This window comes from Sturnira hondurensis, unplaced genomic scaffold (genome assembly GCF_014824575.4).
Source record: "Sturnira hondurensis isolate 20B ecotype Veracruz unplaced genomic scaffold, ASM1482457v3 Scaffold0017284, whole genome shotgun sequence".
Classification (NCBI taxonomy): domain Eukaryota; kingdom Metazoa; phylum Chordata; class Mammalia; order Chiroptera; family Phyllostomidae; genus Sturnira; species Sturnira hondurensis.
The window spans coordinates 981,061-1,005,222 of record NW_028089915.1 but is presented as its reverse complement, the minus strand read 5'-3'; the positions used below and the strand labels follow the sequence as shown (position 1 = coordinate 1,005,222).

The following is a 24,162-nucleotide window of genomic DNA, read 5'->3' as shown; positions in this document are numbered from 1 at the left end:
AAGGTTGCTGGTTTGGTTCCATCAACTCATGTGCCTGGGTTGCAGGCCAGGTCTAGGGTAGGGGGGCATGGGAGAGGCAACCACACACTGGTGTTTCTCTCCCTCCCTTCCCCTCTGTCTATAAATAAATAAATAAATAAATAAATAAATAAAATCTTTTAAAATAAGAGAGGACAAAACCTAAGATACAAGAAAAACAATTCAGTTCTTTACCCAAAGCCAGCCCATCCTGGGAGACTGAGGAGAAACAATGGCCTCTCCATCAAAGAGGATCCCGGACTTCCGGCCAAGATGGAGGCATAGGTGGAAATACTGTGCCCCTTCCAACAACTAAATGTAAAGACAGCAAAGTTTTAGAAATAAAAACGCAGCCAAAACAGTGAAAAATGAACTGTACAGAAGTCTGACAACAATGAACCACTCAGTCAGACTGGTAAGAGCGACAGAATCAGCGGCGGAGTGGGGTCGGGTTGGAAAGATCTTTCCGTCCAACCGACCCAGGAGCAGAGGTGGAGGCGGTTAGTGGATCCCAGGCGTGGGGTGGTGACCAGCGGACCCAGTAAGGGCGCAGGGCAGCTGGCAGGCTGTGGTCACACATTCGCGCACAGATAAACCAAGAGAAGGAGTGAATAGTGAGACAGGACGCTCAGGCTAGGGCTCCAGCGACAGGAATTAGAGCCTGAAAGCACCAACTGGAAAGACTTTTTCAGGATCAAGGGGCCGGGAGAGGCTCCCAGGCTCACAGAGAGTTTGTTGGAGAGACCCACAGGGTACTGGAGAGCACATGAGCCCACACACCCGGGAACCAGCACCAGAGGAGGCCAATTTGCTTGTGGGAAGCCACAGAGGGGACAGAAATCTGAGAGAGAGTGGAGTGGAGCAAAGTTTTTCCTCTCTGACCCCACCCCCACATACGGTGTCACATCCCAGCAACTGGGTCACCCGGCCCTGGTGAACACCTAAGGCTCCACCCCTCATACATAACACGTGTGAACAGATCAAACATCACAATGTTCAAGAACAGCTCAAAGCCCCCAGAGCCTATAATTCTAAGTGACCAAGAAATAGCCAGCCTTTCAGATGCACAATTCAAAACACTGGTGGATCAGGATGCTCACAGAATTGGTTGATTTTAGCCACAAATTAGAGGAACATATGAAGGCTAAACTGATTGAAATGAAGGGAAATGCACAGAAAACCAATAGTGATGGAAAGGAAACTGGGACTCAAATCAATGGAGTGGACAAGAAGGAAGAATGAAACAAACAGAAAAGAAGGAAGAAACAAGAATTCAAAAAAATGAGGAGAACCTTAGGAACCTCCAGGACATCTTTAAACGTTCCAACATCCGAATTATAGGGGTACCAGGAGGGGAAAAGAAACAGCCACGAGTGGAAAACTTATTTGAACAAATAATAAAGGAGAACTTCCCCAGTCTGGCAAAGGAAATAGACTTCCAGGAAATCCAGGAAGCTCAGAGAGTCTCAAAGAAGTTGGACCCAAGAAGGAACACACCAAGGCACATCATAATTACATTAGCCAAGATTAAAATGAAAGAGAGAATTCTAGAAGCAGCAGGAGATAAAGGGACAGTCACCCACAAAGGAGTTCCCATCAGACTGTCAGTGGATTTCTCAAAAGAGACCTTACAGGCAAGAAGGGACTGGAAAGACGTATTCCAAGTCATGAAATCCAAAGACCTACTTTCAAGATTGCTCTATCAAGCAAAGCTTTTATTTAGAATGGAAGGGCAGATAAAGTGCTTCTCAGATAAGGTCAACTTCAAGGAGTTCATCATCACCAAGCCCTCATTATATGAAATATTAAAGGGACTTATCTAAGAAAAAGAAGATGAAAAATATGAACAGTGAAAGGACAGCAAACTCACAGTTATTAACAACCACACCTAAAACAAAAGCAAACTTAGAGGACAGCTAGATCAGAAGTGGAACCATAGAAATGGAGATCACATGGAGGGTTAGCAACAGGGGAGTGGGAGGAAGAGAAGGGGGGAGAAGGTACATAGTAGCATAGAAAGTAGGTAGAAAATAGATAGGGGGGAGGGCAAGAATAGTAGGGGAAATATAAAATCTAAAGAACTTGAGACACATGGTTATAAACTAAGGGGGTGAGAATGGTGGGGGAGGGGATGTGCTGGGTTGGAGGGGAGTGAAGGCGGGGAATGGGACAACTGTAATGGCATAATCAATAAAATATATTTTTTAAAAAAGAGGATCCCATGCCCAGTGATTCCACCTCTCTGAATTTCATTTTCCACATCTACAAAAGGGAGCTAATAACATTACTGCCCAGGATGGCTGTAAGAATAAATATGTGAGAGCATGCTAAGCCCCTGCCCACTGCTTTCTCCTCATCTCTCGCCCTTCTGTTCATAATTCCATCTTCACTTCTGTCTCATTGAGCCCATAGAACTTGTCTCTTTTTCTTGTTTATTATCAAACAGTTCAACAAAAGTTGCTGACCAAGGCTGACTGTGCCCACCCCCACCCACCAGACTGGGTCACTGTCCACCTCTCAGGTCTTTCTAGAAGTCTTCCCTGGCACTCTTTGCTCCATTCTCTAGAAGGACCTGAACCCCTTTATATTCCCTGACACCATATCGTTCTGCCTCTCCCACAGCAGCAGTACTTGGGACTGCTTGGGAGTACTTGTCCCTCAACGGACACCAAGAATCAGAACTCTTGGCTCTGCTGCCCCCACTACCAGTTTCTATTTCCCTCCCATTCTTGCTCAGCCAAGACCCTTTCAGGAACCCCTCAGTGTTACTTGCTCCTTCCTGCACATCAGGGTAACCTCAGAACTTGCTGCCCTCCTGGGAAGACCTCCTCCCACCTGGGGCAAGCTATTCTCTGTGGACAGAACATTGGTGCCTCTGAACATGTGAGTCCCAGAGAAGGTGTGACTTAGTTACCATGCCACTCTGCAGTCGATTAGCCACCAAGATCCAGCCAATGTTCCTATACCTGGCCTAAGGGCCAGCTCCCCATCCTGAAAAACTTGTCTGTCCCCACCCCACTCCCGTTCCCCCCACCCCCCCCCGCCCCACCCCAGGCTGTAGAACCCAAGGGACAGGTTGGACAAGATTCCTCTCCAGCCCCTCCCACCCTCAGGACAAAACCAGCCACCCCAGGGGCAGGGACTCACTTGCCTCAGGAAGCCGCAGCCTGTCAGCATCCTTTCCAGCTCCCAGCCCAGCTATGGCATCCCTGCTACTCATCCAGATCTTGCCCTTGATCCTGATTCTGCTGGCTGTTCTGGCCCCAGGGTCTGCAGGTCTCTGCCATTTCTGGGGAGGGTCTGGGGTCTGGACTGGAGGCACTGTGCCCTCCTGTGCCTTCCAGGGCTCTAAAAGAGGAGCTCATCTGACCAGTTGGGGGTGGGGGACTGGCAATGGTAGTGACCAGACATCAGTCACTGAGCTGAGAGCATACTCCCAGTCCTCTTCCAGCCCAGGAGGCAGAGAAGTGTGGGAAAGGGCCCAGGCTGTGGGTAAGGGTAAGGTTGGGCACACAGGATCTGGAGGATTGATAAAGAGTATCCAGCTTCTGCAGCCCAAGCCTGCCACCTGTTGGTAAGACCAGAAAGGGCTTGTGTTCTGCCAGTGGACTACAGAGGACACTACAACTGGGCCCATTCTGAAATGGGTCTGGGGCTGGATCTGATGGTGGAGGAGAACTGAATTCCCCTCTCCCATTTCACTTCCTCTTGGCTCCCCCAGCTGTATTCAACATCTCAAGCCTCTCTGGTCTGCTGTCCCCAGCACTAACGGAGAGCCTGCTAGTGGCCTTACCCCCCTGCCACCTCACAGGGGGTAATGCCACACTGATGGTCCGGAGAGCCAATGATAGCAAAGGTCTGCTACCCATTCCCAAGGCTGCCCCTAGTCCCTTCCCAGGACATCCCAAGCATCCCTTCTCCCATGCATGCCTTCCTGTCAATCCCATTGCTGGGCCAGAACTATAAATACTGCTCCTTCTCCTTGGGGCATCCAAAAACTTGGGGCCTCCAAACCCTAACTTTCACTCCTAATTTCCTGCTCAGTGGTGAAATCTAGCTTTGTGGTGCCTCCATGCCGGGGGCGAAGAGAGCTGGTGAGTGTGGTGGACGGTGGGGCTGGCTTCACGGTCACTCGGCTCAGTGCATACCAAGTGACAAACCTCGTTCCAGGAACCAAATACTAGTAGGTACTAGACCCAGGCCTGGAGCACCTGTGGGAGGGGGAACAGGAAGAGAAGCTGGGTCCTGACATTTGGTGGTAGTGGTGGGATGTGGTCACCATGGGGAAAAGAGCACGGGCACACCTACAGAGGTCAAGAATGGGCATCTCCTGGGGGGAAGGCACAATGGAGGCACAGTTGTGGGAGGTGGGGGCTGGGCTCCCTTTTCCCCCATGTCTCAGATACTCACTGAGCATTCTTCTATGTCTTCCAAACCCCACCACAAAAGCATTTCCTACCTAGTGAAGAAGGGGACATCCACTGAGTCCAGCAGAGAGACCCCATTTTCCACACTTCCTCGTAAGTAATATCCACTCCCTTTCACATCTCAAGGCCCACAGAATCTTCTCTGGCCCTTTCCACCCATCCCCCAGATGCCCCTCCTTGCACTCCCTTAGCCCCTTGGCTTTCAACTGTCCTAGCACTGAGCCCTTGGCATTTTTTAAAAGATTTTATTTTATTTATTTTTATTTTTTATTTTTTAAAGTCCCTTTCAGTCTTTTTTTTTAAAGATTTTATTTATTTATCTTTAGAGGGGAAGGAGAGAGGGAGAGAAACATCAATGTATGGTTGCCTTTCGTGCATCCCCTGCTGGGATCTGGCCTGCAACCCAGACATGTGCCCTGACTGGGAATCAAACCATGATCCTCTGGTTCGCAGGCCTGTGCTCAACCCACTGAGCTACACCAGCCAGGGCCCTATTTTATTTATTTTTAGAGAGAGGGGAAGGGAGGGAGAAAGGGAGAGAGAAACATCAATATGTGGTTGCCTCTTACACATCCCCAACTGGGAACCTTCACATGGTTCCCAGGACACCTGGGAACCTGCAGCCCAGGCATATGTCCTGAGTGGGACTCAAACCAGCGACCTTTGAATTCGCAGAACAAGTGCTCAATCCACTGAGCCACAGCAGCCAGAGCAGTCCTTGTCATTTTAACTATCCGTTGACTCATCTTGCTGCACTGCTAAACTAAAGGCTCTTTATGGGTAGGGACTGTATCCGAATAATTTTTGTATCCAGAGTGAGTGGCCTAGGACATGCTTCATGAATGTTTATTTGATGGTGTCTGGATTCTTTGGATGATTTATTGGAAGGTTGGATAAATAAATAGATGAAAGGATAACTGGATGGCTGGATGAGGGACTTGGATGAGTGCCCAGGCAGGACAAAGCCACTCCTGCCCATAAAGAACTCCCTACTTTCTCTTCTGACAGGAAGGAAGGTGGAATCCATTGGGCTGAGAATGGCCCGGACAGGGGGCATGGTGGTCATCACAGTGCTGCTCTCTGTTGCTATGTTCCTGCTGGTTCTGGGCTTCATCATAGCCCTGGCACTGGGTGCCCGAAAGTGAGACCTGCACTGGGTGGAGGGTTCCTCCAGGAGGTCCAGGGCACCATCTGTCTTTCCAGCCCAGAGCTTTGCCTTTTGCTCCAGCCATCTCTCTTTTAAAAAACTGCCTATTCCTGTCCTCAAGCACCAGTCTTTGGCTCCTTAGGTGCCTTCACCTCCCCTCACTTTCCTTCCTCTGTTCCTCTCCTCATCCCCTAAGGCCTCACTTTCACTCAACTCTCTCTATTATTTCCCTCACCCCACTCCTGTCAGAATTGATTTTCCTACCATTTCACCTCTTTAATTGTCCCCAATGACAATTCAACACCCCCACCCCCGACCTAGTGACCTAAGTTCTTACAATAAAGTTAGATGTCACCTTGCTGTTTGTGTTTCCCTTCTGAGGGCTCACTTTAGCCTGAAGCTATAGATTCTGTATCCAGGCTGCTAGGCACTCCTAGTCCCCGCGCCCCCCCCCCCCCCCACATATCGCCAGACTTGCTTTTCCCAGGAGGCAGGAAGGGGACAGATGAGAAAAGAACCCAGGAGTCAGAGTTCTCAGACCCATACCCGGGGCTGTGGGTTTTTGCATCCCCCACAGCAGGCCACCCAACCGGGCTAGTGCACCATGCAGGGACCTTGAAGTCATAGAGACTATGAGTGTGAGGGGAACACCTGCCGGCAGAGCAAGAGGAAGTGTTGGGGAAAAGATTAGAGGTTCTGACTAGGGAAAGACAGAGTGCCACCAGGATGAGACCAAAGGACAGGGTACTGGGGAGTGGAGTGGAGAATAGGCTCAAGGGGCTCCAGAAGGAGAGAGGAGAAGTAGAATAACCCCGGGTGGAGAGGGACAAGAGTGGTAAAGTCTGGTAACTTTACCAGACTTTAAAGGAAAAGAGCAATAGTCACCCTCATTCACTTTGGTCCTCTTTAATGTATATTCTTTATAACAGTCAGTGATCTTTGCATTGTTCTGAAAGTAAAGACTAAAATCTTTGAGGTGACCTTCAAAACCAGCCCTGATCTCTCTGCTAACTGTCTCTCAGCTCTCATCCTGTTCCCTCCAATGCTCTGTTGTTCCTCTCACCTCAGGGCCTTTGCACACACAATTTCATTGCCCTGGCCTGCTCTTAAAACTGACCCACCCCCTACTCCTATTTGCATAGTTAATTCAGCTTCTTCAAGGAAGCCTTCCCTCACATCTCTCCATTAGATTGGATGTTCCTAGACTATCTTTCATAGCACTACTATGGCTTAAAATTATATATTTATATAATTATTCAATTGTCTCCTCCACCAGACTGTACATTACTTGAGAGCAGTTGCTTTGCTCACAAGGCAACGGTGCCTCTGTTCCACGGGGCCTGGGACATAGTGCATAGTACTCAATAAATACTCCTTGAAAAAGTGAACACACTAACAAATAAACAAGCCCTTATAGAAAAGGAAGGGGCCAGAAAAGCACCAAAAAAGACAATGGAGGAAAAGGAAAAAAATACTTATTCACTCCACAAATATTAACTGAGCATTTTTTATATGAAGGTGCTAGGAATAAATTGTGAAAGACATTGCTCCTCCCTCATGAAACTTACATGGAATTTAGTGAAAGAGAGACTCCCAAAAATGTGAACAAGTGCATTAAACAGCTGTGATTAGTACTACAAAAAATGAGAGGAGGTGAACATTGGGACCTTTCGTTGTTTGGGTAGGCTTAACAGCTGAGGCCCAAGGTCCCTCAGGAGAAGGACTGGGAGAGCCTGCCATGCCTAGAGAATGGTTTGGCTCTGCCTCCCCCACTACCTGCCCCAGCCAGGGAAGGCTTGGGAGTCTAGCACGCCTGTGTTGTGGGAAGTGCTGCACATTAAAATCATCTAAGCATGGGTGTCCAACCCGTGGCCCATGAGCCACATGCGACCCAGGATGGCTGAGAATGTGGCCCAACACAAAATCATAAATTTACTTAAAACTTTTTTTTTTTTGCTCATCAGTTTCCATTAGTGTTCGCATATTTAATGTGTGACCCAAGACAATTCTTCTTCTAGGGTGGCCCAGAGGCACCAAAAGGTTGGACACCCTGATAGGGGGCTTTTTAACCCCTAAAGCCTAGGCTCTTGCCAGGTAGCTCAGTTGGTTAGAGCTATGCCAGATATGGCATAGCTTCGTCCAGATATGGCAAGGTTGCAGGCTGAAGGCACCAGGGCATGTATAAGGATCAACCAGTGAAGGCATAAGTAGAACAAAAAGTTATTGTTTCTTCCTCCCTTCTTCTCTCTCTAAAATAAATACATAAATATTTAAAAATAAATAAATAAAACCCCAATTCCCAGGCCATATCCCATCCCAGAAACAGAATGACTAGGGGCTGGATCCAGGCACTGGTGTTTTTTAGAGATTCCAGATTCCAGTGAACAGCAGAGTTTGGAAATTACTGACATAAATAATTTTTAACTATGGTAAAATAAACATAAAATTTACTATTGTAACCACTGTTGAGTGTATAGTTCAGTAGCATTAAGTGCACTCATACTGTTGTGCTATCCACGTCCAGAACTTTCACATCATCCCAAACAGAAATTCTATATGCATTAAACTAGAACTCCCCATTCCCTCCTCCCCATCCCTGCCAATCACATTCTACTTTATGTCTCTATGAATTTGGCTATTCTTGGTATATCACAAAAATGAAGTCATACAACATTTCTCCTTTTGTATCTGGTTTATTTCACTCAGCATAGTGTTTTCAAGGTTCATGCATGTTATAGCATGCATCAGAATTTTATTCCTTTTTAAGAATGAATAATTTTCCATTGTATATATGTATAAGCCATATCTTGTTTGTCCATTCACCTGTTGATGGACATTTTTTTTTGTTTCCACCTTTTAGTTATTGTGAATAATGCTGCTATGAACATGTGTGTACAAATATGTATTCATATCTGTGCTTTCAATTCTTTTTTTAAAAGATTTTATTTATTTATCTTTAGAGGGGAAGGGAAAGAGGGAGGTAAGAAAATATCAATGTATGGTTGCCTCTCGTGTGTCCCCTGCTGGGAACTGGCCTGCAACCCAGGCATGTGCCCTGACTGGGAATCGAACCGCAATCCTTTGGTTTGCAGGCCTGCGCTCAGTCCACTGAGCTACACCAGCCAGGTTGTACTTTCAATTCTTTTGGGTATATACCCAGAGGTGGAATGGCTGGATCACATGTTTAATTTTTTAAGGAGTCACCATACTGTCTTCCACAGAGAGTGCACCATTTTACATTCTTACCAGCAATGCACAAGGGTTCTAATTTCTCCGCATCCTAGTCAACATGTGTTATTTCCTGTGTTTTGTTTGTTTATTTTCAGTATAGCCAACCCAACAGATGTGAAGTGGCATTTCATTGTGGGTTTTCTTTTTCATCCTCACCCAAGGATGTGCTCATTGAGTTTAGAGAGTGGGGAAAGGAGAGAGAGAGAGAGAGAGAGAGAGAGACATCAGTCAGGTGCCTCCTGTGCAGCCCAGGTATGTGCCCTGACCTGGAATTAAACACACAACCTTCTGGTTTACTAGATGATGCTGAACCAACTGAGCCACACTGGCAGGGCTCATTGTGGTTTTAATTTGCACTTTTCAAATGATCTACTGATTAGTGATGTTGAACATCTTTTTATGTGCTTACTAAACATTTGTATATCTTCTTTGAAAAAATGTCTATTTATGAATAGACATTTGCCCATTTTTTAGAAAGATTTTATTTATTTTTAGAGAGAGGGGAAAAGAGGGAGAGAAACATCAATGTGTGATTGCCCCCTGCGCACCCCTTACTGGGGATGTGGCCCATAACCCAGGCATGTGCCCTGACTGGGAATCGAGCCAGCGACCCTTTGGTTCTCAGGTCAGCACTCAATCCACAAAGTCACACCAGCCAGGGCTCTTTGCCGATTTTTAAACAGGTTTTGTGTGTGTGTGTGAGTTGTAGGAGTTCTTTATATTTTCTGGATATTATCAGATATATGATTTGCATCATATTAATATTGTGAAATGGTAGATTAATTTGAAAAGTGGATGCATTACAACATTTTTTATAAAACAAAAATGAAACACCTCTAATGAAAAAGATTGCAAAAATATACATCAAAATGTAATTGACCGTTATCTCTAATTAATACAAAGAATCATTTTTGTTTTACTTTTTCCCTTTGTGCTTTCTATACGTCCAAGTTTTCTGCATCAAACATGCATATTTTTATAATAAGGGAAAATATCATTAAAATATTAATAGCATTAAAGGTAGAGTTCTAGCACACTTTTAAAAAGGAAGCTGTTATTTTCACTATAGTTAAAACAACATTTATTGAGGGTCTCCTATGTGCCAGATACTCTTAAAGTTTCTGATCTTGGAGAACAATAGCAACAAGGCACAGGGCGGATGGGCTCTGATGGAGAACCCAGGACACACAAAGAAACCAGAGGGGGCCAGCACATCCACTGGCCAAATCTGGAATAACTGGAGAATTAAAACAAACAATGATAGTAATGAATTATAATCCATCCTAGAAAAATAAGAATCACTTTAGTCCACACTGATAAACAAACAAATGTGGGATAAGGAAAAGCTCTTTCTTACAGTAGAATGCCAACTTAATAAGTAGAAAAAGAAAGATATTTTTTAAATAACCAACTTTTAAAAATATGTTGTTTATTTATTTTTAGAGAGTGGGGAAGGGAAGAAGAGATCATTGCTGTAGGAGAGATACATTGACCCATTGCTGCGTTCCCCCAACTTGGGACCCCGCCAACAACCCAGGCATGTGCCCTGACTGGGAGTCAAAATGGCTACCTTTCAGTTCTAAGGCCGAACCATATCAGCCAGTGATATGGTCCAATCCACCAAACCATACCAGCCAGTGATAAAAAATAATTATTTTATATCCATCAAAGTAATGATTGATTCAAGCAGGAATAATAAATAGATGCTAGAATTAATGGGCCCAAACTTGATGAGGATCAGGATTTTAAATCAAGGTATCTCCCCCAAATTACTTTCTAATTACGAAAGGGGGAAAAGAGATAACTAGAGTAGAGAAACCTGGTGGATACCACTAAACCAAGTGATTGAAGTTAATGTCACTAATGAGAAAATTAACATAATGTGCCTCTTCATGTGATATAAGGAAACAACATCACTGCTGTGGTATTCTTGCCAAAAATCCATAAACACCAGATAAACCTTAACTAAGAGACATTCTGCAGAATAAATGGCCTGTACTCTTTAAAAATATTAATGTTATAAAAGATTTAAAAGGTTGAGAAACTGCTCCAGATTAAAAGAGACTAAAGAGATGAAAATTAAATGCAAGCCATGAACTCGAATTGCATCCTAGACCAGAAAACAAATTTATGTAAAGGACATTGTTGAAACAATAGGTAAAATTTGAGTAGGATTTGTACACTAAACATAGTTTTGAATCAATATTAAGTTTTCTGATTTTGACTAATTTTCTCATTTCTGATTTCCTGTTCATATAAGCCAATATCCTTGTTTTCAGAAAATACAAATGGAAGTATTAATTGGTAAAGAGGCATGATGTCTGCAAATTATTCTTAAACAGCTCAGAAAAAATATATGTTTATGTATATGCTGGGAGAAAAATTAAAGTGTGATGAAATGACAATAGTGTGACCACTGAATTACAAGATTTAGGTACACAGGCATTTTTTATAGCATTCTTGGGATTTTTCTGTAAATTTGAAATTGTTAAAAACAAAATTTAAAAACAATCACCATTTAATCACATCTCCATGGTGTACTGCAGATGCGATCTTGGATAAGCTTTAAAATTAATCAGAACTTCTAGAAAGTTAATATACTGTCTTGGGATCATTCTTAAACCTTAGACAAATTTACTAAATAAAATAAAATGTTTGTGCAAATGTAGTATCGGAAGAGGACGAGGGTCCTCTTCCCCTCAGGTACCCAAATCCTGATACAGAAGCAAAGGGGTTCGAGGGAAGACTTCCTAGAGAGGTACCTGAGAGGTACCTCAACTTCCTAGTTGAGAGTTGAGGCCAGAGGGGATTAAAGGTGTCAAAGCTAACTCCTTCAGAGACAGGAAACTAATTAAATCAGAGCCCTGGTATTTGAGGAAGTGGCTCATAGGCCTGGCCTCAGTCTCTCTGACTCTCCCACTCACTGCTAGGCTGGTCTACTCTTCCTGAAGGTGGACCTGAAACTCCAACACCTCGATTTCTGGGCCAGCCTCCATGGCCAGGTCCTGGGACTGCTGGACTGGGACATGGGGAACGAGTGCTTTCTGGCCTTCACGACCACGCACCTGCCCTTAGCAGAGCAGAACCGTGAGCAACTGCGGGGGTGGAGAGGCCTGGGGGAGGTTTGGGCTTGTTGGACATTGGGGATGGGGGCTCTTTGGAGCAGGAACAAGGCTAGGGTGTTCCCCAGCTTTCGGCCTCCTCCCCTCCCCAGGAGTGCCCGGATGATGGCGCAGAGTTTCAAGATCTGCAACCCCCTTTGCTGAAGGCCGGTGCCCCCTCCCCCACCCCAGGTCCCTGAGCAACGAGCCTCCCACCTAAACTGCAAGCCTATGGAGGGCAGTGAGCCTCCCACCTGGCAGGGTGCTTTCAGCTCCGTGCCACCCATCCAGCCCCATCCCAGTAACTTCTAGGTCTCTTCTGGGCCTTTCTCCAAGTTGCCTTTTGCCATTTGGCACACTAATTTCTTACTAATTTTTCTCTTGAAAAAAAAAGTAATCAGTTTTGACTGTGGCTATGTCCCCATCACCTAACACATTGTTTGACCCTTAGAGGTGCTCAATATTTGCTGAATAGATGGTTGGCCATTTAAAATTTTATTTTAAATTTGGACCTCAAGTGCAGAAAATTGAGGTAATCACCTCCCACTTTCTTGGTAAGTTACTGCCACATGTTCCAGCAAAGTGCTTGGATTAACTGTTCCCCCCCCCCCGCCCCCCCACCCCCTCAGTGACCAACTCCACTTCTATCTGTTCCACACTCCCATGTATTTGCCCTAACCGAGTTAATGTTTTTAGATATGTGTATCTTTGAGAACTGTTTAGCATTGTTTTATGTTTATACATTACCTTAATTTACATAATGTTCATTTACACCCCTGCCTCACATTTTTTTCCTCAATGAGGACTCTCTCCATGGTTTGCAGATAGTCCTCTTCTTGCTGTGTCCTTATATGGCAGAGAGAGAGATCACATTGTTTTTGAGAGCCAGTCAGATTGCTAAATGTAGATCTGGCTCATCACTGTTAACTATTGTATGCTAACTCTTACACTTTAATTCTCCTTACTAAAGAAGATCTAAAGTGCCCCACTCTTTAGCATCATAGTAATGCTGATGAACATTCCTATACCTTTACTGATTCAAGAAATATTCATGGAGCATCTCCAGTTTGGTAGGCACTGTTCTACACACTCGTGATGTATAATGAGAAAAAAAAAACCCAAACCCCCAAATAAACTAGGCAAGTTGTCATCGAGCTTACATTCCACTGGGGACAGATATAAAGTCCACATAAAAAATCTATCTACTAGTGTGTTATAAGATGATAACTGAGATCAGGGGAAAGGACATAGTAAGGAGGGCTCAGGAGTAGGATAGGGAGCAGGTAAGGTGGTTGCAGCTACAGTTTTAATAGGGTCATCAAGCTGGGCTTCATTGGGAACATAATATTTGAGCAATGGGTTTAAGGAGATGAGATAGTGAACCAAATGAATAATATTTAGAGGAAAAGTTTCCCAGGCAGCAAGAATAGCCAGTGCAAAAACCCTAGGGAAGGAATGTGGTTGGAGCATTTGAGGAACAGTGAGGCCAGTGAGGCCAGTGAGGCTGGATGAAGATCAACAAAGAAGAGTTCACAGGGTGTGGAGCAGAGATCAGGAAGAACTGTCTTCTACTTAAAGGACATTGGAGTTGACTGAGTAAGGTATGGCATGGTTGAAAGGTTTTGAGCAGAGGAGAGATACAGTCACTAGATTCCTGAGTGTGTGACCTGTATAGTTGTTTAGGGTGGCTATACTTGATTTAATACTCTGCTATCACTGTCTTGAGATTTTTAACAATTTTTGAACAAGGAGCTTCAGATTTTCATTTTGCATTGGGCCTTGCAAATTATGTAGCATGATCTGTATTGTGAAAGGGTCACTGTGGCTGCTGTGTTGAGGGTACACTGTAGAATATACTGTAGGGTACAAAGAAGCTAGGAGGCTAGAAGCCAGGAGGCTAATTAAAAGGCTACTATAGTAATTCAGACCAGAAATGATGCTAGACTGGACCATCAAGATGGTAGCAGAGGACGTGGTGGGAAGGTAGAACCAGCTAGATTTGCTGATAGATTGGACGTATGATGTAAGAAAGAGACTAGAGCAGGGGCATCAAACTCATTTTCATTGGGGACCATATCAGCCTTGCAGTTGCCTTCAAAGGGCCAAATGTAACTTTAGGACTGTATAAATGTAACTACTCCTTAACTAGGGGCTAGGACCTTGGTGCTGCCACAGGGTAGAAACAAGGGAGCAGTCCAGATAAAACAAGGTGGAGGGCCAGATTTGGTCCGAGGGCCTTGTGCTCGGCTGCTCGTGCATTAGAGGATGACTCCTCCATGGTTTTTGGCTAAGTAGAAGAATGAAGTTGCCTTCCACTGAGAGAAGCTTCTGGTAGGACAGGTTTAGGGTAGAAAATCAAGAAATATGTTCTGGATGTGGTGAGTTGAAATACTTTTTAGATATCCAAGTAAAAATGTTAAGTAAGCAAGTAAATATATATCTGGAGTTCTGGAGAGAGATGTGGACTACAGATACAGATTTTGAGTCTTTGGTATAGAGGCATTTAAGGAGTGAGAATAGAGAAGACAGAGAAGGAATAAGTGTGAACCTCGGAGGCATTCCATTGTAAAGAGATTGGAGAGAAGAGAGATAACCAGCCAAAACTGAGTAAATGACCTTTGAGAATCAAAACCAAGAACATGGAAAAGAAGAAAGTGTTTTGCTTTGGCTGGTGTGGCTTAGTGGATTTAATTGTGGCTTAGTGGATGTGGCTTAGTGCTGGTTCAATTCTCAGTCAGGGCACATGCCTGGGTTGTAGGCCAGGTCCCCAGTTGGGGACATGCAAGAGACAACAGATGGATGTTTCTCTCTCATGGGTATGCTTTTGTTCCTCTCTCCCTTCCTTCCCTCCTGTCAAGAAAGGAGGAAAGAGAGGAAACAAAGAAAAGTAAAGAAAGGAAGGAAGAAAGAAAGAAATTCAAGGAAGGAGTGGTCAGATGAGAGGAATGTTGCTGAGAGATTTGGTAAGAAGTGTGCTGACAATTGAATTTAGCAAAACAGATCCTTGATGATATGGTTTTGGTTGAGTGGTAGAGAAAGCCTCACTGACATAGGTTTAAGAGTAGAAGGAGGGGAAGTAAAGACAGAAAATATAGGCATAAAGAAAACGTATTTTTTCAAGGAGTTCTGCCTCAAAGGAAAGCAAAACTGTGGGATAGTAGCCTGGCAAAGAAATGTGTTTTTTTAAGATTTTATTTATTTATTTATTTTTAGAGAGATGAAGGAAGGGAAAAAGAGAGGGAAAGAAACATTGATGTGTGGTTGCCTCTCACACGCTCCCCTACTGGGGACCCAGCCAGCAACCCAGGCATGTGCCCTGACTGGCAATCAAACCAGCAACCCTTTAGTTTGCAGGCCGGCACTCAGTCCCCTGAGCCACACGAGACAGGGCAGAAGTTTTCATTTTTAATATGAGAGAATTAGCAGCATATATGAATGCTGGAGAGAATGATCCAATAGAGACCAAAAAAGGAAAAAAGAAAATTAATGGGAAAGAGAAGAGAGGATTGTTGGAACATTGTCCTTGAAAAGGCGTGAGGGTGTCTTTGCCAGAGAAGGAGGGAGGGAGACAGACAGACAGAGGCTGAACTCAACAATCTGTTGGTTCTGTCACCCTTTTACTGCTCCCAATCACTGGATGTCCTCTTTTCTTTAACCTGGAATCCCATGGTCAAACATGTTTGCTGTCTTGCATATACCCTTCAAATCCTTTTGCTCTATAAGGCTTTGAGGCACTTGCTGGGCCAAACACCAACCCTGATTAAATCCAACTCTAGCAAACAAGTACCCCCAAACCACAGATCAATGGATTGGTGATATCAGTGGTATCAAAGGATAGTTGAGGTTGAGAAGGAGGTAACCAGAAAGATAGTAGGTGATGTGTTTTTATGTGGTACAAAAATGAGGTTTAGAGAGGTTGCAGCTACTGGTTCAGGTTATGACAGTGAGGGAGACTATCTAAAGTAAAATGGAAGGCAAGATCTTTGGAGGAGAAGAGTTCAAGAAGCCAGGTTATTTGGAGAATTGTCTATGTATTGAAATAGCCAAGACTTAAGACAACAGAAGTGTTAGTGACAGTGAGCCAGGAGCTAAACTCCTCCAGTCAAGGGAAGCAACTAAGAATTTGGTAGATGAGAGCAACAATGAAGATTAATATGTAAATTCCTATGTTAACTTGAATATACATACCCAGGAGTAGACAATATAGTAAATTATAATCCTGCCTGATTATTTTTCACAGTGGCAGTAACCAGTTGATGTCAGTTCTTCTGTGTAGTAAAAAATTCTACTTCTGTCCTGACTGGTGTGGCTCAGTCGTTTGGGCGGTGGTTGGGGCGGGGTTTGGTCCCCAGTCAGGGCAACTGTGAGAAGCAGCCACTATTCTCTCCCTCTATCTCTCCTTCCCTTCTCCTCTTAAAATTTTTTTTCTGCATCTTTGCCAACACTTGGTATTTTCTATTTTTATAATTTTTATCAGTTTAATGTAATGTGTTTTATTGTGTTCTTATGTAAGACTGGGCATCTTGTTAGTCATTCAGGTTTCTTCTCCTTGTGAGTACTGATTTGTATTCTTTGCCCATTATTGGTGTGTAGCCTTTTAGTTACTGAGATGTAGAAGCTATTTATCTGTTAGAGAACTAAGATCTTTATGAGTTAAATTTTTTTTCTATTTTTATCAGTTGCTTTCTTCTCCTTGTGAGTTTTACAATGCAGAACCTATTATAATTATTATATCTATATAAAACATACAGATTACTTTGAGGGTAATTGACATCTTTATAATATGTATCACATGTCTTTGTTTTTTATCAAGTTTATTGATTTTTATTTTATTTATTTTCAGAGAGAGAGGAAGGGAGGGAGAAAGAGAGGGAGAGAAACATCATTGTGTGGTTGTCTCTCATGTGGCCCCCACTGGGGACCTGGCCCGCAACCCAGGCATGTGCCCTGACTGGGAATTGAACTGGCGACCCTTTAGTTCACAGCCAGTGCTCAATCCACTGAGCTACAACAGCCAGGGCTATATGTCTTTGTTTATTTAGGTCTTTTATGTCCTTAAATAATGATTGCATCTTTTTCCCTAAAGTCTGGTTCATTCTTTGATGGGTTAACCCCTAGAAACTTTATTACTTTGATTGCTATTATGAACAGTACTTTTTTCATATTTTCCAGTTTCTTTTTTTTTAAGATGATTTTTTTTTATGGAGTGGGGAAGGGAGGAAGAAAGAAAGGAAGAGGAATATGAATATGTGAGAAACATTGACCAGTTGCCTTTCACAAGCCCCCAACCAGGGACCTGGCCTACAACCCAGGTCTGTGCCCTGATTGGGAATCAGAACTGACAGCCTTTCAGTCCGCAGGCTGGCACTCAACCCACTGTGCCACACCAGCCAGGGCTATTTTCCAGTTCCTTAACACTGCTATAGAGTAACACTATTGATTAGTATGTTGTTCTTACATCCAGCAAACTTCCTGGATTCTTATCAGTTCTAATAATTTGTATATCAGTTTTGGGTGGCTGTCTACTTTAACCACGTTTTTGGGGGTTTTTTTTGTAAATAATGCTAGTTTTGCCTTTTTCTTTCCAACTTTTTATCTCTTGCTACTTTTTCTTTTTTTGAATACTGTATTGAACATTAACAATGTAATGGGTATCCTTCCTAATTACTGAGCTCTCCAATAAGTATATCATCATTTTCCAAGCAAAAACCTAGATTCATCTGTAAAATGGTGACACTCATGGGGACAATGAAGAAGACACAAATAGTTCCCTTTATCCCTGAGGAGCCAGCATAGTGCCAAGCAGACAGCTCTAATATATACTTGAATTACTCTTAGCCCACTATGAATTCATTCATCCAATTAAGTTGAGCTTCTCTCATGTGCCAGACAGTGAACAAGACAGACCTGGAGATAGACTCTGTTAATTTCAGTAGACTCTATTAATTACAATAACATGGGTGCTATGGGAGTGTTTGGACAGGTGGTCAGAAAAGGCCTGCTATAGAGAGATGTTTAAACAGAGACATGCTGGGTAAATAGCAGTTACCCATGAAAACAGGAAGAAGAAAGTGTTTCTGGCAAAGGAAACAGCTTATAGGAAGGCCTAGGATCTAGAATGTGATCGTGATCTGTTGGAGATGGATGAAGAGACTGGGAGGAATGACTCAACACTGATGACAAGCCAGGGCCTTTTAGACTATCTCAAGAAATATGTGTCTTTAGATTTGGCCCAAGGGCAATGGAAAGCCATCTCAAAGTTTTACACAGCACGCTGACAAGGTTGGATTAACATTTTAAGAAGATCATTAAAATTGCAATATGATGAGTTAAAGAAACAGACCATTTGGGTTATGTCTTGGACTAGGATGGTAGGACTTGCTGATGGATTAGGTGTGGCTGTATGGGAAAGAGAAGTGTCAAGAATGATTTCCAAGTCTGTGGCCTGAAAAACTGGTTAGATGGTGGTGCCACATGCTGAGAAAGGAATACAGGAGGTTAAAGAGGAAGATGGAGCTTAGTTTCAGAAATGTCATTCAAAGTGCCTGTAGGTTAGCCAAGCAAAGATACCTATGGGGATTTCTAATTAATAGCTAGCAGAAGTCTGGGCTAGAGATAAATCTTTGAGAGCCTTAAGTTTATAGATGGTGACTAAAGCCACAGGCATTGATGACATCATTCGGGAACAGTATAAATAGTGTGAGAAGAGAAGAATGCAGAGGTGAATGAGAAGGTCAGAGAAGTAAGGAGAAAACTAGTGCAATATGGTACCATAACTCGCCAGGCAGGGCCCACAGCCCTATCCCAGAGAAACTTCAAGGACCAGTCTCCTGGCACCTCAGTGGAAATCCTAGGATGTTTTGACTCTCTTTTGTCTTTCTTTTTGCCAGTTGCCAGTTATAAACTCCATATAATTGAACCACCAAAACTCCCTGTAGGGAAAAAACCCAAACCTGATAAAGATGGTGAGTAGTGGGGAGTGAGTTCTCTGACATGGGTGGTCTTGTGGCCTGGTCTGGACACCCAAAGTCCAGTGAGCTATGGAACACAATTTTTTCTCTGCACAGGTCCAGATATTGAGCCCAACCTGTGGATGTGGGTAAACCCCAACATTGTGTTTCCCCCTGGAAAGCTGGAGGTCCCAGCACCTAGTAAGGGGGGGGATCTGATGAGCATATTCCCCTGCCCTCAGCCAGCCCCCAAACAGGAAGACTTTGCCAACTGCTCAGAGGCCAGAGTCATGGAGTCACTGCCACCTTCCTCCAGAGAGCAGTCTTTCCCTTGGAAGCAGTTTGCTTCTTCCCCCAGCAACTGGGAGGTAGGAATTTCTGGGGTTATAGGCAGGGAGAGCATAGTGATGATGAATCAGAGAGTTCTGTGTTTTTGTTTTGTTTTATTTTTTTTAGGGATAACAACGGGTTAATGGGTTCAGACATTAGCTGTGCCCTTGGGTTGGGGAGCAGTCCAGATGGTGGCCCTAAACCACTACCCCTTCCTATCACTGCACTCCTGGAGTAGAGGCTGTGGAGTCAGGACCAGTTCCGACTCTGTGCTCCTCTAGCTCACAGAAGAGGAGGAGGCTAAGGACCAGGATGACAGCTCCTGTGTGGCTCTCCCATCCCCTCACAAAAGGACCCCCCTCCAGAGTCGGCTTCAGCAAGGCAACAGCCAGGAGGGGAGGCTCTGGTCCCGGCCCCCTCTCAATTACTTCCACCTAATTGCACTGGCATTAAGAAACAGTTCCCCCTGTGGCCTCAACGTGCAACAGATCTACAGTTTCACTCGGTATGTGCGGGGGCTCTGTGAGGAGGGGGAAGGGAGGGGGTCAAGGTCTTTGTTCCGAAATCATCCAATCTGCCCAAACCCTTGGCTGCTGCCTCAGTTTTACCATCTGGATGAGAGGATAAGTGTATTCCCAGTCTTCCTCTCCCAGGCATTGGTTCTGGATTGTCCCTGAATGTGTGTCAACATATCACATGTACAGAAAGATATCCACCTCTACCCCCATTCACATTAGAAAAGTCTAATCTCTTTATATCTTAGTTCTTTAAAACACAAATTCACCTGGGTGATAAATTCTCCCACCTTCCTTCTCAAGATTATCTAGTATAAAGTCTAGTTTCCCATGCTTTCCCTTTGGGCTGTACCATGTGGCAAAGCTCCCTGTACTCCCAGGGTACCCAATTGTGAAGGGATTTACATTTAGCTTTGGTAGTCAAGTACACATGAGTATGAGGAGTTTTTAGACCCTTTTCCTATATCAGAAGTCTCAGAATATTAATCCACAAGTGGTATCCTTCCTTGACTAGGATTCCTCTTATAGGAGTTGGCTGGCCTACTTTATGCTTGGTTCCTGGGAGGATGATGAGCCTAGGAATGGGGGCAGTAAACTGGGTTTAAAAGATGAGGTTTGTACAAGCAATGAACCAGGTGGAGTTTTTGCTACATGCTCAATCAGCAAAAGAGCAGTTTAGGCCAATTTGCCATTCACCTAGAGAGAAGGGCTATGGTTCCTGACCCCTGGGGGAGAACATACTCAAGGATACAGTATCTGCAAAGAAAACCATGCCTTTCCTTACCATTCACCCCTGTCCACAGACAACATTTCCCCTTTTTCCGGACGGCTCCAGAGGGCTGGAAGAATACCATCCGTCACAATCTCTGTTTCCGAGACAGCTTTGAAAAAGTGCCGGTCAGCATGCAGGGTAGGGCTAGCCCATGGCCTCGATCCTGCCTCTGGAAGTTGACTGAGGAAGGACACCGCCGCTTTGAGGAGGAGGCCCAAGCCTTGGCCTCCACTCAGCTGCAAAGTATCCAACAGTGCATGAGCCAGCCAGGTGTGAGGCCCTGTCATATGGTGGGAGGTGGACAGAGAGGAGGGGACCTGAAGATCCAGACCTAAGGCTTAATGTGCAAGGAAGGACCCTGGGCCACACCTGGGGGCGGTTATGTTATGTAGGAAGGGGAGAGGGCAGCAGGAGTCTGACACCCTTGGGTGATGCCTGCCTAAGGTGGGACCCCGCACACAGTCATGGGACTTGAGGTACAGGAAGTTGATAGAGAAACAGCAATTGGGCCTACACACAGTCTAGCAGTTTAAGGAAATGGTGACCACAGAATGTCAGAAGCATGATTTGAGAGGTTATGTGCAAGAAGGGCTTTTTCTTTTCCTGGACACCACATGGCCTGTGGACCTTATGAGAGAAGAACATCTGCTATGACAGGGCATTCCAGGCTTAGGGAACAGCAAGTGCAAAGGGCAGATAAATTCCTTTAACTCTCTTTTCTTACAGATGTGATGCCCTTCCTCTTTGACCTTTAAATCCAAGAAGTGAGAGTCAGTCCGTGCCTTATTAAAGTCACCTGCAGCAGCCTGATGTGTGTATGTGTGTGTATGTGTGGTTTCTGAGGATGGAGGAGGGGGTAGAGGTAGAAATCAACTCTGAGGTTGTAAATGGGATGCCCTCAGAGCTGGTGGATGCACCAGAGACAATGGGGCAGTTTCCTGGTGTGCAGCAAAGGGATTCCATACTCTCCTCAAAGGAAGAAAATACTCAACCCTCTTTTGGATCCTGGAGCAAATCCCACTTTTCTGGGTTATAAGGATAGTCTTGGGAAATGCTAGCTTGTAGCAGCCAACCCTGCAGAAAGGCCCAAAGAAGCAGTACCCAGTAGCCTTTATTTCCTGTCCACTTATTTACCCCTTAATCCTTTGTAGTCTGTCTCACTGGAAATCTGACTGCCCCTCTATGGTCTCTGAAATGTGGTATTCCTGAAAAACATGATCCATGGCCTACCAGACCAAAATCTCTACCTTTGAAGAAAGATCCTTTTTTGTTTGCTTGATACACACATTTTGGTAACTACGAAATCCCACCTAGTCACCTCTTCCACCACCACCTCTGTGCTGTAGTGTGTGCATTCATTCCTAAATACACAGCAAAAATGTAGCAGTGATAGGCCAGGGCCTCTCCCTGACCCTAGAGGGCACTGTGATTGCCTAAAAGGGATATTGTGGGCATTGAAGTCAGACCCAGGAATGTCAGATGACCTCAGTGTAGGGGGCAGTTTTTCACCCTGGAGAATTGATCCTCATACCTCAGCCATTTATAATGACCTGAGCTGAGAGTTTAACTTAGCAGAAAGCATTTGTTGCATCATTTTCTTTTTTTTTAAAGATTTTTATTTATTGTTAGAAGGGAAGGAAGAAAGAGAGGGAGAAAAACATCAATGTGCCAGAGAAACACCAGTTGGTTGCCTCTCATGCACCCCCCACTGGGTACCTGGCCCACAACCCAGGCATGTGCCATGACTGGGAATCAAGCCAGGGAACTTTTAGTTTGCGGAACTTTTAGTACAATGCCCAACCCACTGAGCCACACCAATCAGGGTACATCATTTTAAATATACACCGGAACTTCCACCAAGATGGAGGCATAGGTGGAAACACTGTGCCTTCTCCCACAACCAAGCTTGAATACAACAAAGGTTTGGAGAACAAAGACACAGCCAAAGAACAGAAAACTGAATTATATGGAAGTCCGACAACAAGGAACCGTTCAACTGGGACTGGTAAGAGGGGCGAAGCCAGCAGTGGAGCAGGGTCAGGCAGGAAAGATCCCTCAACCCAGGGGCTCAGGCAGCCCGGACCCAGTCGGGGTGAGGGGCAGACTGACCGCGGTCACGCATTCGCACACAGTGAGACGGACCGCGCAAGCCCCAGCGGGCGAACCCAGTGGTGGAGGGCTGACTGCGGTGGCACATTGGCGTGCAGTGGGACGAAACATACAGGCCCCAGTGATGGTGGCAGCTGCGGCGGCAGCGGCAGGAGGCGGCAAACGGGGCCATGATTGCTCCTCTCTGACCCCGCCCCCACAGCGTCACAACCCAGCGACTGAGTTGCCCTGCTCTGGTGAACACCTAGGGCTCCGATCCTGATACATAACAGACACGAACAGTCCAAAAGTGGCTAAAGAAGAACTCAAAGCCCCAGAGCCAATAACTCTAAGAGACCAAGAAATAGCCAGCCTCACAGATGCACAGTTCAAAACAGTGGTTATCAGGATGCTCACAGAACTGGTTGATTATAATCACAAATTAGAGGAACAAATGAAGGCTAAACTAATTGAAATGAAGGGAAGTGCACAGGAAACCAATAGTGATCAAAAGGAAACTGGGAGTCAAATCAAGGGAGTGGACCAGAAGGAAGAAAGAAACCACCAAACAGAAAAGAAGGAAGAAACAAGAATTCAAAAAAATGAGGAGAGGCTTAGGAACCTCCAGGACATCTTTAAACGTTCCAACATCCAAATTATAGGGGTACCAGAAGGGGAAAAGAAACAGCCATGTGTGGAAAACTTATTTGAACAAATAATAAAGGAGAACTTCCACAGTCTGGCAAAGGAAATAGACTTCCAGGAAATCCAGGAAGCTCAGAGAGTCCCAAAGAAGTTGGACCCAAGAAGGAACACACCAAGGCACATCATAATTACATTAGCCAAGATTAAAATGAAGGAGAGAATCCTAGAAGCAGCAAGAGATAAGGGGACAGTCACCTACAAAGGAGTACCCATCAGACTGTCAGCGGATTTCTCAAAAGAGACCTTACAGGCAAGAAGGGGCTGGAAAGAAGTATTCCAAGTCATGAAATCCAAAGACCTACAGCCAAGATTGCTTTATCCAGCAAAGTTTTCATTTAGAATGGAAGGACAGATAAAGTGCTTCTCAGATAAGGTCAAGTTCAAGGAGTTCATCATCACCAAGCCCTTATTATATGAAATGTTAAAGGGACTTATATAAAAAAAAGAAGATGAAAAATATGAACAGTGAAAGGACAGCAAACTCACAGTTATTAACAACCACACCTAAAACAAAAGCAAAGTAAGAGGACAGCTAGATCAGGAGCGGAAACATGGAAATGGAGATCACATGGAGGGTTAGCAACAGGGTAGTGGGAGGAGGAGAAGGGGGGAGAAGGTACAGAAAATAGCATAGACAGTAGGTAGAAAATAGATAGGGGGGAGGGCAAGAATAGTAGGGGAAATATAAAATCTAAAGAACTTGAGACATGTGGTTATAAACTAAGGGGGTGAGAAAGGGGGGGGAGGGGATGTGCTGGGTGGAGGGGAATGAAGGGGGGAAAAGAACAACTATAATGGTATAATCAATAAAATATATATATTAAATAAATAAATAAATGTACACCGAATTTTCCAGGAATACAACTAAGGAAGATTGT

General features: G+C 44.5%; 1 protein-coding gene across 4 annotated transcripts; it reads left to right on the top strand.

Moving 5' to 3' along the window:
- Positions 1–3,179: 3,179 nt before the first annotated feature.
- Positions 3,180–21,298, top strand: LOC119001942 (uroplakin-2). 4 transcript variants are annotated; one of them, XM_037067578.1, is made up of 10 exons: positions 3,180–3,294; positions 3,740–3,874; positions 4,063–4,201; positions 4,468–4,538; positions 18,815–18,889; positions 18,992–19,023; positions 19,117–19,242; positions 19,486–19,709; positions 20,523–20,761; positions 21,218–21,298. In XM_037067578.1, the coding sequence occupies exons 1-10, from the start codon at positions 3,219–3,221 to the stop codon at positions 21,244–21,246; spliced, it is 1,146 nt and encodes a 381-aa protein (XP_036923473.1). In that variant the 5' UTR covers positions 3,180–3,218; the 3' UTR covers positions 21,247–21,298. The 4 variants fall into 4 exon arrangements, with proteins under 4 accessions (XP_036923473.1, XP_036923472.1, XP_036923474.1 ...); XM_037067577.1 differs by having other exon boundaries at positions 18,992–19,242; XM_037067579.1 differs by lacking the exon at positions 3,740–3,874 and having other exon boundaries at positions 18,992–19,242.
- Positions 21,299–24,162: the final 2,864 nt, after the last annotated feature.

Bases quoted from the DNA above. Each gene is read 5' to 3' on its own strand.
- LOC119001942 (XM_037067577.1), top strand. From the start codon at position 3,219: ATGGCATCCCTGCTACTCATCCAGATCTTGCCCTTGATCCTGATTCTG. The intron at 19,243-19,485 runs GTAGGAATTTCT...GTGCTCCTCTAG, and splicing joins CTTCCCCCAGCAACTGGGAG to CTCACAGAAGAGGAGGAGGC. The intron at 19,710-20,522 runs GTATGTGCGGGG...CCCTGTCCACAG, and splicing joins CAGATCTACAGTTTCACTCG to ACAACATTTCCCCTTTTTCC.